At 37.2% G+C, this 12,098-nt stretch overlaps 2 protein-coding genes across 2 annotated transcripts in view; both read left to right on the top strand.

The window, feature by feature from the left end:
* Window positions 1–686, top strand: part of LOC142349908 (lipase maturation factor 2-like) — a 71,314-nt gene extending 70,628 nt beyond the window's left edge. Inside the window, exon 8 of the mRNA XM_075401754.1 lies at window positions 80–686. Coding sequence (XP_075257869.1) covers window positions 80–407 — 328 coding nt within the window. The 3' untranslated portion in view covers window positions 408–686. The remainder of the gene's footprint in view (window positions 1–79) is intronic.
* Window positions 687–1,656: 970 nt separating this feature from the next.
* Window positions 1,657–11,723, top strand: LOC142349372 (actin-related protein 3-A-like). The gene is made up of 7 exons (XM_075400860.1): window positions 1,657–2,095; window positions 7,549–7,667; window positions 8,051–8,237; window positions 8,695–8,935; window positions 9,210–9,413; window positions 9,666–9,822; window positions 10,845–11,723. The coding sequence occupies exons 1-7, from the start codon at window positions 1,900–1,902 to the stop codon at window positions 11,010–11,012; spliced, it is 1,272 nt and encodes a 423-aa protein (XP_075256975.1). The 5' UTR covers window positions 1,657–1,899; the 3' UTR covers window positions 11,013–11,723.
* Window positions 11,724–12,098: the final 375 nt, after the last annotated feature.

The raw sequence follows: 12,098 nt of genomic DNA, 5'->3' as shown, positions 1-12,098 counted from the left end.
AAACGCACATTAACGAGTCGCCTTGTTTACCTCTATGCTGAGAGATATTGAATGTAAAAATCTTCAATTGTTGTTTCAGATATTTCTTCACAAAAGGACATCAAAGCAAAAACTGGTGGCGACGAGAAAAGGAGCAACGTCTCTACTCCGATCCCCTGAGCCTTAAATCTCAGAAGCTAATGGATCATCTGAATAGATACTCGATCAAAACAGTCACACCACCGAAATACTCTCCAAATTGGCCCTTTTATAGACGGGTACTTTACACTCTAAGGCCCCAAGCACATACCCAAATTCACAACATATCTGGTGATGCTTTGGTTTGGAGTTTGTTATTGCCTTTGATTGCAATGAAACTGGGTAAAGTGTTCTCGCCCAAGTACCCCATCAAGTTGTTCTACCTCTAACCAGTAAACCCTTCCCCCTTTGCTCTACATATTGGGTATTTTTCGGGTCTTTCACCATAATAGACCATATAGTCCCAGAGTCATATAGAGTATCCCCCGCTCATCAATTACCGTAAATATACAACAATGGGGGCTATAAAGGAAAGACCTGTTTTCTTTTCCCTAGGAAGTCGATAGATGATGTTGTAAGCACTAATAATTGTATATGATAATTGTTATGGATGTGGCTGGTTCATATCAGAGAAAATTTGGAACTTTCGACCGCTAATCAAACAATTATTAGTGTAAAAACAGCCTTATTTCGTTAACTAAGTCTAGTGATCGCAAATTTTTTCTCGGGCATTACAAAGCAGTTGAACTTATTTTCACTAAGTCCTCTTGGAATTTTGAAATTAGCGTCTATCTCTCGACATGGTAACTGCGCCGTAAGAACATTGCATAATTGAGATACTTTTTATCATCAACTTTCAAATTTTAGTTTATCGGTAATGATCGGCTTCAGTGGTTAAAAATGAACCGGTCGCGAAATTTCCTGTTCTAAATGTTGCTTGAAGCAACCTAATATTTTCCCTCATAAAAAGTCTTTATGGAGTGCAGTGTGTTTTGAATTGATGTATTCCTGAAATATACTATTTGTCGATTAATGTTACAGAAGAGCATTATTTTCTTTGCTTTCATGATATTATAAATGTGCTTCAATGCCTGAATGTAATTATTGTGTTGTGGTTGTGTGATGACTAACTTACAAAGTTAGTTTAAGAAACCTTCTATTACTAACTAATAGCATGTTTATAAAGAAAGTTTCTACCGTGCAATGCTGAAGTATTGTTTACTGCAGTCTTTTGATAGAACCAAATTTTGAGAGAATTATAGGCAAATAGTTTGAAAGAATGGTAACTGGACAGTAGACCGAAATGGTAATTAGATCGAGGAGGGTAAAATTAGGACAGTATACCGAAAATTAAGCGCTGGTATTATCGGTTGAAAATAAGCGATATTTATGAGTTTTCATGATGTCTACGGCCCGTGGGACTTTATATGAATCTTGCATAACCAAACTTTTGAATAATTTTGGTCATTTTGATTTCGGTCTTTTTTTTCAAATTTGTGATCAAATTTTATTAACGATCTACTGACGGAATTTTTGCTTTTCGACCGACTGTCTTTGATCTATTGTCCAAGCACCAGAAAGAATAGCTATGCCTAGTCGATTTTATATTTTGACCGTTGTTTGTGGTTGTTTGCAGCCTTTAACCAGTTTGGTTTGTTTTGATTTCAGATCAGTTTTGGGTCTGGTCTAATTTGATGTTGTTTCAAATTGAGTAACGTTGGTCATTGTACGTCTTATTGCCAGGGCTTCTGACATCCCCACTCAACGAGGGAACATTGCCCTCCTTTCGATTCAATCAGTGAAAGAAATCGATTACGTGGTTGAAAATAGTTCTGAGTTAACTAGTTGTTGATAATTGATTTTACCAAGTGATTACTCAAAATGCCTTCACTTACCTCCTTACCAACGTGTGTTGTGGATTGTGGGACTGGGTTTACGAAATTGGGTTTCTCGGGTAACAAGACTCCACAGAATATTATTCCGACTGCTATCGGAATCAAGGAGACGGCTGGATTGGGCGAGGCCTCCAGAGGAATTTTGGGAAGGAATGTGTTGAGTGATCTTGACTTTGTTATTGGTTAGTTTAATAATAGCAGCATTCATCTTCTCAGTGCCTATATCGCCCCCTGTATCATCATAGGAAACAGGACTATGTCTAACTACAAAATGAAATCGAAATAGTGCCAACTTTAAAATTTCTGTTCTCTATTTTTCGCTTTTATTTTTCATTTTTTATAGCTGAGAAGCTGTAAGCTGAGCGGAGCTATATTGCGGTGCTCTTGGTTTTTACATTTCAAAGAATTTGATTTGTATTCGTGCGCTGTCTTTCTTTAATAGCCGAGTCAGCAATTCCAGACGGCTATTATTGCGCTCCTAATTTTTTTTATCGTCTGACAGATTTTTGTTTCGTCTCACCCTGACTTCTTGGAATTGACTTTTTCAATGACTTCAGTGACGTCTACCGCTTTGCAGTTAAAATTTGTGTTCGTGACGTCATTGCTGCTTTTAGATCAATTGCGTTACTTACCTCACTCAAAAAAATGACTTCTGAACTCACTTATGGAACTTTAAATTTTATGAACATTTACTAATTAAAGGACAATAGTGTGCGTCTAAGAAGCGCCAAACTTATGTGTCCCAATTCCTGAGTGATTTTCTTTGTACAGCAAATGTGTCTCATAAAAATGACACTCCGAATCTAACCCAAGAAGTCTAGTGGTCTATTAAAATGCTGGTGGTCGATCTGTCAATCTTATTTCTTTAGTTGTTTCATTTCATGCTAGGCCACAAGCGTCTATGGTGGCTATTTTCCATCAATCTGCCGGTTATGTTTTTTATGATCTGTCACGCTTTTTTCGGCTTTATCACGTGAGAAGTCAAATTAGAGGGGTGAATTTGGTCACATTGAAATAGTAGAGTCGGTTTGGGGCGTGACTTTTGTACCTTTAAAGTGGAGTGAGAAATTGTTGTAGGAACAATTTGCACATTTTGAGATGGTTTTTTTTTCAGGTGCGTCAGTTTGACTTCTGTTTCCTCTCCTTCAGTGCTTTTAAGAAGGTACATATGTGTTCTAATTCTGCTTTGTTGCCTTTACTTGAATTCATTGAGAGGCAGCTAAAACTTGTTATGAATTTGCCACTATTTGTCGGCAAAAGTGGATACTGTAGTGAATTTTTTTTGCCCCCTTTTAAAATTTATCCTTTTAAAATTATCTATTGTCTTATCATTTAGTATCATCAATGAGAGGTCTGATTGTTTGCTGAAAAATTCAGTGATTTTTTTCTGCAAGTGTTTATTGTACTTTTTGATGTCTTATCATTTAATCTCATTGGGGACAGGCCTATGATGCTGCTAAAAAGGGATTCAGTTAATCGATTTAATAGTATTTCTTAGTCTCCTTATGGGCAGGTTTCATTGGTTGCTAAAAGGGCTTCAATTAAAGCAGGTCATTTTAGTTCATAGCTGTTGCGTTTTGTGACTTATACGCTTGTTCGTTTTTTTTAAAATTTTTTATTAAATTGTTGTTTTTATTGCTGTCTTATCACTTCATCTCATTGATGGCAGGCCTCAATGACGGTTATTGAGGACTCAGTTAATTGATGTTTTTTTATAACTCGGTAGCTGTTGCGTTCTGTGACTTTTATACTAATAGTTTTCAAAAAGTTTTAGCAAGTTTTATTGCGATTTTTGATATTTAATTTTGATAGTGAGAGGACTCATAGACATTTAATGACAGGTTGCTTATTAGAAATATATTATTACTAATTGGTTAGGAAAAGTTGGAATTTTGAGTTCATAGCATTTGTTTTATTTTGATATTGATTCTGTCTTTTCAAATAATAAAAGTTGAATTTTTAGTCTTGCTTGTTTTTGTTCTTGTGTTTTATTGCTTAGTCTCATTAGAAAAAGCTCTCATTTGGTTTAAAACAGTGTAAATGATCTGCAGTTCATAAATGAATACAATGCTTTGAAATGTTTTTCAGGACTTGTCCTACTATGTTTTCTTGTTGCGTCGTCTGACGCTCTTCGTTTTACATTTGTTCACACAGCAGTTTCTCTCTCAGAGTGACTTCATTTCTCACGCTCTCTAGCAAATGTTTTTTGCGTGATTTGATTTTTGACTATACGTGACTTACTTAACTCAATAAAATGACTTTTGAACTTCAAATTTTAAGTTCATTTTGAATTAATTCAAGGTCGAAGGAACTCATATGTGTAATAAAGGCCCAAATGAAAAGGCTTCAGAGCAATGAATTGTAACATGCTCTATTAATTTTTTGTTGAATTTTTTAAAGAGCCGCGTCGATAACTTTTTCAACTTATATCTGTATCTTTCTATCTCTCTCATACGGCACGCAAGTCTATTCTTTCGCAGCTATTCCGGCAATCTGCCGGTTATGTTCTCTAAAAGTTATTTTTCTTTTTTTCTTTCAATTCCAATCGGGGTATGGTAATCAATGGTGAGCGTTTTTCCTCAATCTGCTAGGTATATTTAAGAATATATACTGCGGAGCTTTATTAGCAAATGAGGCTTAACAAATCTTTTCTGTCGAAGAAAGTTGAAGCAGTTATTGTAGTCTCATTAATACCCGCCATTAGCTTCTCAACGGCTATTATTTAGGCGCTCTCCATTTTTTTAATTCGCTTTACCTTTTGATCACGTTTTTCGTTTTACATCATCAGTCACGATTTTCACGTTTGACTTCTGACTTACTTCACTGTATCACCTGAATGGATTTTGAATTCTTTCACGCATTCAATTACGCAATGTGGTTAATACTGTCAAAGTCGAAAGAGGAAAATCAAAAGAGACAGGATAAAACGCTAAAGCCCGGTCAATAAGTAATCGAGAATTAGATTATCAAAGTTCATTAGAGTGTTTGCTAGCTGACTTTTGTTTCAAGCTTACTAGCTTTCAGTTTAGAAGCTGAATTAGGTATAATTTTGGAATCTAACAAACTGGACGCCAAATTAGAACACTTCGTGACACTGGATAAAATACGGTCTATTTGTCTCTTCTTGTTTCTCTTTCTGTTTCAATCCCGATGTGCCTCAAGCGCGTCTGCGGCTGCTATTTTCCGGCAATCTGTCGGCTATGTTTGTCTTTTTTATGAAAAGTTTTCGGTTAACTTTTCGAGTTTTAAGTAATCTAAATAAATCTTTCATTCACAATTATAGTGAGTTGCAAAATTAGGTTCGCACCCTATAGTTTAACAAAGTAAAAAAAAATTGACTAGTGTTAACACCAACTTTTAGTGTTTGGAGAAACTTTTTACACCACTTCGCCCCTGCACTAGTGATCTTGGTTACGTGTGATTTGGAAATAAAATGCAATTCTAGTGTTGAGATATTCGAATGACAAAAACTGAACTCCGTCAAACCTACACATTGAAAATTAGGTTTTCTAAATGGGGTATGTTTTCGCATTTGTTCAACTTTGACTGAGTCGCGTTTGCATTCAACACTTGAAAGGGGATCAATGTGAATTAATTGTACTTTCGTGACTACTTACTATTACTGGAATTCGTTTCAATGGAATTCGGCCTTCTGTCATTGGGGTAGCTGGTACGTAAGCTGGTGTTGCTTATGTTCAGTGTGATGATCAATAGCGTTAGGGGAGTAGTGATGGAATTAATTTTTTAAACACTTAATAAAAGTTGGCATTAAATCTTCTCGAAATTAACATTTTTACCCATGGTGCTAATTAGTTTTCAAGCATAGTAAATAAGCAGTTGAACTGAAAGTCAAATCTAAAAAATGCTTATATATTGGTTTCATTTTTTCAATTTAATTTTCAATAGTCCATATTAACCTGAAGTGGCGCAATTTGAATCGAGCCTCTTAATGAACTTGTCACACCCGTAAGCTAGGCGACTACCCCACCCTTTTCCCCGCCCGCGAGCCCCCTCCCCCAAGATTTGACGGTTTTTTTTTTCATTAATAAATTATGCCAAGTGAGGGCTGGTTCTAGTCAATTATCTCCCTGTTACAGTTTTCGAAGCGACGTTATCACTAGCAATTTTTGGTATTGGCGTTTTCGGGCATTGGGTTGCTTATCTTGACTCCATTTTATCTAATGACTAGTCAATGAGCACAGTAATAAGTATCTCTTCTTAGTCCTCTCATTAATTCGTTTGCCACTTCTGACCTCTTAATACAAAACGGCTAACTAAAAGTGCGCAAGTTTCATTGGTAAAGGTGTGTCTTTTTTATGATCAACGCCATTGCCTTTTGCGTGGTGCCTGGTCTAAATTTCTTGCACATTCACAATTTTAAGCAGTTGAACTCAAGTGGCGGCAATTAATTTACTTTAATTCTGAATATTGGTAAATAAAAACCTCTAAGGACGTCATTTGAAGCACCTGAAAGAAATGTGTAGTCCACCCACTGCTCCGGGTCCCCCCGAATGAAGCAGGCTGCACTAGATTGGAGCTTCCACTAGCCGTTCGACTGAGAACAATTCTTCACCGTTAACTGATCTTGAAAAGTTTTGGAACAAACGACCTTAATAGTAGTACAGAATCCTTCAGAAAAAATAGTTCTGTTGCTATAGATATCCACTGGCCCGAAAATCTCTTTCGCGGCTGTTTCTGCAAGCTACATGCTATGTTAGAAGTTCGTACATTGTACAAAATTTTGCAGAACACATGTGCTTCTTGTTTTTCAGTTAGTCTCAAATTTGTTTACAAATTACTCCTATTCTCATTTTAGGAGACAGAATTTTGATGTATCTTATGATCGTATGCCGTTGTATAAAAGAACGTGCATACTTCTGAATACCCTGTTTCTACCATGTATCCATTTTATAGCTGTGAAAAACTGAGTTCTTGGAGACCTGATCCCCGCACGCGCTAATTGTTCCTGATGGATTGCTCTCAAACAATGTTTGTAGCAATTAAATAAGTCCTGTGGTCCTTTTCATGCAATTTAAAAACGGCTATTATTTAGGCGCTCTCCTTTTTTTAATGCGCTTTACCCTTTGATCACTTTTTTTGTTTTACATAAGTCGCGATTTTCAATGAAGTGAATTATGTTAATGTCAAAAGAGCAAAATCAAAAGAAACGGGATAAACCGATAAAGCCCGGTCATTGAGTCATAGTACATTAGGTTGTCAAAATTCATTAGCGATTGCTAGCTGATATTAGTATTAGGCTTAATACCCTTCAGTTTAGAAGCTGAAGTAGGTATAGGTTTAGAATCTAACTGAAACTGCACACTGAATTAGAACAATTTTTTGAACTCAGGAATTTTTTTTGTCTATTTCAATCTCTTCTTTTTTCTTTTTCTGTTTTAATCCCGATGTGCGTCTAGCGCGTCAACGGTGGCTATTTTCGGGCAATCTGCCGGCTATGTTTCATTTTTAATTTAAATAGTGGTCTAATGACATCCTTTGAAGCCTATTAGTCCGGAGCCTGCTACAATCGCTCGCTCGTCTATCGATCGAGAACATTTGCCCGCCTTTAGTCTGGTCTTGTTTTTGTATTGGAAAATTCAATTAGTGTTTTGATTCGCTGAATTTCTTGTTTCAGGTGATGACGCACTATCAAATCCAGCATATGCAGCCAAATACCCAATCAAGCATGGAATAGTTGAGGACTGGGATCTGATGGAACGATTTCTAGAAAGAGTCATCTTCAAACATCTTCAGGTTCTCTTACAATTCTTTAAATTTTTGTAATAATTTAGAAATTGGGCAGTTGCCTTTTGTGCAACTTCTTTAATTTGTTTCAAAATTAGTTAATCAAGAATACTTGTAAGAACGCTTTTTTGTGGTTCATTATTAAAAATTGTTATCTCACGAGTCAAAAATATTTATACTTATGGAATGGAGAATTTCATGTCTAGTAATCTTGGATACATAAATCTCAGAGACATAAATTGTTCTCAAGAGAATGGACATTTGTTTGCAGCTGTATGTTATAAATTATAAACTGGTTTAATTATATTATAAGTTATAAATTGTATGTTATAAAATATATAGCATAATATTAAATCTACTCGACATTATAATGAATTATAATTTTGTTCCAGGTAGATCCAGCCGACCACACATTTCTGTTGACCGAGCCACCTCTGAACACTCCAGAGAACAGAGAATTCACAGCAGAGATCATGTTCGAGTCATTCAATGTTCCAGCACTCTACATTGCTGTACAGGCCGTGTTAGCTCTGGCCGCCTCCTGGCTACATAGACCAGACAACGAGCGGGTACTAACTGGTTAGTCGAGTTATGTTTTTAATTGCTCTCGAACGAAGTTTATAGCAATATTTGTAAATGTCTTTTTTATGTAAAATTTTTGAGTGACCGTTTTCTTCTAGAACATTCTTTCGATTTTACTCCTCGAGTGACCTTTTCACGCTTGACTTGGTGATTTTTGCTGCACCTAAATTACTCTCATTCAGAAATTAAATATGTTGCTGAAACAAAAGTGATTGTAAGATAAGCTAAGACAAGGCATTGATATCCGAGTAGTTAATCTTACAGTCTATAACGCCAGAGGTCGGGTGTTCAAACCCCTCCTTCGTCGGAATTTTTTTCATCCATAAAAAATTATCTAGTCTTTATTAACCCCTCTCTGATTTAAATTGCCTGGCCTGTCATTGGAGAGCAATTTGTTCGACTTTATTCTGTTTATTCGGTTTAAAATTGTTGATTACAATCGTGTGTTGTGCAGGTACTGTGATAGACAGCGGAGATGGAGTGACGCATGTGATCCCAGTTGCAGACGGGTACGTGATCGGATCCCTGATTAAACACATTCCCATTGCGGGCAAGGATATCACGCAGTTCATCCAGAACCTCATCACAGAGAGGGGAGGGGAGGGAATCCCACCTGAGATGAAGAGAGAGGTCGCCACTACAATCAAGGAGAAGTACTGCTATGTGTGCTCAGACATCGTCAAGGAATTCAACAAGTGAGATTAATCACTTTCAAATTGATGTTCTTGATACTGAAATGACCAAAAAATCCCAAATACTTTCCTTTCCTTCCTCAAACCATACGTGCTTATTGGGCGCGTAATTTGTTTAGGCCCGCAAAGCAGTGTAATAATTTTTTCCTTAGTAGACATATGGTATAGAAACAATAATGGGGGCTAATAAACAGAACTGAAAGGGAGGGAGGGGGATGGATATGATCTCAGTAAGGCGCGTTACTGTTGAACTGTTCATGGACTGTGTAATTAACAGGTTCGACAGTGACCCCGCGAAGAGCTTCAAAGTGCACGAGGGCGTGAACCCTGTGAACAAACAGGGCTTCAAAGTGGATGTGGGCTACGAGAGGTTCCTGGGCCCAGAGATCTTCTTCCACCCTGAATTCGCGAATGCAGACTACACTACTAGCATCAGTGAAGTAGTAGACAAAGTCATCCAAAGTGCACCCATCGATAGCAGGTACTTTGGTCATCCCCTGTCATTATAGCCCAAACCCTATAACACCCATTATATCCTTAGCTTAGTGGCTAACGGTTGGTCCACATCTTACCTTATGCTTGAATCACGCATAGCTATGATGTCAGCGTTTTGCCTATTTGACAAGCCCTCGCTTTCTCTCAACTCATGGAACTACGAATGCGACAACAAAGATTTTAATAATAGTTAATATGACAAACAAACTTGTGTAATTGTGATGTGTTGTGTGTTTAGACGTGGTCTGTACAAGAACATAGTGTTGTCTGGAGGCAGTACCATGTTCAACTACTTCGGCCGTAGACTGGAGAGAGACGTGAAGAAGATGAACGAGAAGAGATACGAAGAAACCCTCAAACTATCCACCGGAGACTTCAAACCAACTCCTGTTGAGGTAAACATTTACATTCGTTCATCCATGTCATAACAAATCGAATCTATTATTCCCCCCGCCAGTGTTTTAATGAGCCCAGCACTCGCAGTCGGGAGGTGGGTAGTAATACGCCGCCTCTAAAAGTTATATGCCGACTATAATAGAATGGATAAATCTCCGGGGTGAACACAGAGGGGGTTAAACGATAGAGGGGTGAATAAATCGGGGTGGAGAAGCGGGACCCCATCTCCGAGGAACTGTTTTTTACCCCTGTGAACAAATTTTCTCTTCATATTCGTCTTCATAATTGTCTGCAATATATTTTGAGTGTAGAAACTTCAATATTAGGTGGTCAAATATGAGGTCTGTTGCTATTAAATTTAACGACTAGACGTGCACAATTTTTGTTCATTTATTGGTCTTCATATTTTAAGTGTCATTTAAGCATGCAACTTTGATACCGTTCTGTATTCCAGAAAATGAAGTGTTAAACATTGTTTCCTCTGTTATCCTCTAGCTTTAATTTGAAGGCCAATAAAGTCATGGCATACTGGTTTTCTGATGACAAATTAGTTTTCTCCACGTTGGTTAGTGATCACTAAAAGTTCTCTTTCAGATATCTAATTACAGACGCTTTTTGAAACATTAGCATGTTCGAGACTGCTAAAATAAAAAATCCACCGGCAATTGAGAATATTATACTGAACCGAAACAGTTCATAATGCAGCTGTCAATTTATATTCAACTATTATGGAGATTTTTTAATTACTCTCGAACGAAATTTGAAGCAATAATTGCAAACGTGTCTTTTTTTGCAAAATTTTTGACTGTTTTGATTGTTCGAGTTATTTTTACGCCCTTGACTGGCGGATTTAGTTACTAATTTAGTTGTAACTCAGATCAGTTACCCCCACCCTCCGACTGAAGCAGGCTGCAATAGATTCGTGCTCCCTTTAGTCATTCGAGAGCAATTCTACCGACGTTAGCTGATTGTTTTTCCATAGAAATTTTTAAGTCTTTTAGAAATTCTTGTCCTGTTCTAGGTCCAAGTGATCTCCCACTCGATGCAGAGATACGCGGTTTGGTTCGGAGGATCGATGGTCGCCTCAATGCCAGACTTCCCCTCAGTATGCAAGACTAAGGCAGAATACTTCGAATACGGACCCAGCATCTGTCGACACATCAACCCAATGTTCGGACAGATGACTTAAAGCAAAACAATCTACAGAAACGATCATTCAAATACCAAAAAGGAACTAACTGGGATGTGTATGACCTATCAATCATCGTCACCGGTACTCAATTGGATTCTGAAATCAAGAGTCAAAATTTTTTAAAGGTTTCTAGTCGAAGTGGACTTGCATATATAAAGTATTAACCAACGTGAACAATTGAACTTCTCCTGTTCTCGAAAACGAAGGATTTAACAACACAAAACAAGTCAATCAACAACGCGAAACCTCCCTAACCATTAAAATTCAACCATTTTTCAACAGATTTCGTCCAATTAAAACGACACAACCTAATTGTGATCATTGATCAGCTCTCATGATGTGAAAAGGTCCTAACTGAATTAACTAAGTTATTCTCATGCACTAAATTTGATTTGAAATATTGTACCCTGCTTTCTCTTCTTTGACCATTTCGAAAAGCTTACCAAACAGACACAGTCTTAGAATTGTTGATAGTGAGAGTACTTAATGAATTAACTAATTAATATATCCGCTCTATGCTAAAATTGTACAAATCTATTGTGAATTAGTTCTTTGCTTGTCAGGTGCTGTTGATATTTTTGTTTTCTCTCTTTCTTTTGATACTCACAACCACGGCACCCTCATGTGAAATTATGTAGAACAATTTTATGTCAATGCTTGGCCTATTTTCTCTGATTTTCTATTTTTGAAATTCATTGTCAATTACAACATCTTTTGTATGCAAAATGGTTTGAGTTCCGAAAAAGCGGAGAAGAGGATGATTTTTGTTCCGACCCTACTTTTTTTTGGGGGGGGGGGGGAGGGGTTGGGAACTTTTTGCCGATTCAAACTTTTGTTCCTTCCGACGAAAATATTGAAGTAAAGTTTTCGTAAGCGGGATCAAAAGTTTCGTTGATAGCCGTAAAGCATGGCTGGACTGTTAGATGAACTCATGGATGAACTCATGCCAAAATTTCTATCAAATAATTGGACACTGTTAGGACTTTGCTACTCCGGGCAGATCAGTTGTTTTCTAGAGTTTAATAGATGCAGAGCTGAGCGTAGCTATATAGGGCCGCTGTTGGCTGTTTACAATTCAAAACA

Source organism: Convolutriloba macropyga, chromosome 11 (assembly GCF_964194025.1).
Source record: "Convolutriloba macropyga chromosome 11, txConMacr16.3, whole genome shotgun sequence".
NCBI classification, from domain to species: Eukaryota; Metazoa; Xenacoelomorpha; order Acoela; family Convolutidae; genus Convolutriloba; species Convolutriloba macropyga.
Note: the sequence above shows the minus strand (reverse complement) of the source record. Positions and strands in the feature narration are given on the sequence as shown.

Bases quoted from the DNA above. Each gene is read 5' to 3' on its own strand.
- LOC142349372 (XM_075400860.1), top strand. From the start codon at position 1,900: ATGCCTTCACTTACCTCCTTACCAACGTGTGTTGTGGATTGTGGGACT. The intron at 2,096-7,548 runs GTTAGTTTAATA...TTCTTGTTTCAG, and splicing joins TGATCTTGACTTTGTTATTG to GTGATGACGCACTATCAAAT. The intron at 8,936-9,209 runs GTGAGATTAATC...TGTAATTAACAG, and splicing joins ATCGTCAAGGAATTCAACAA to GTTCGACAGTGACCCCGCGA.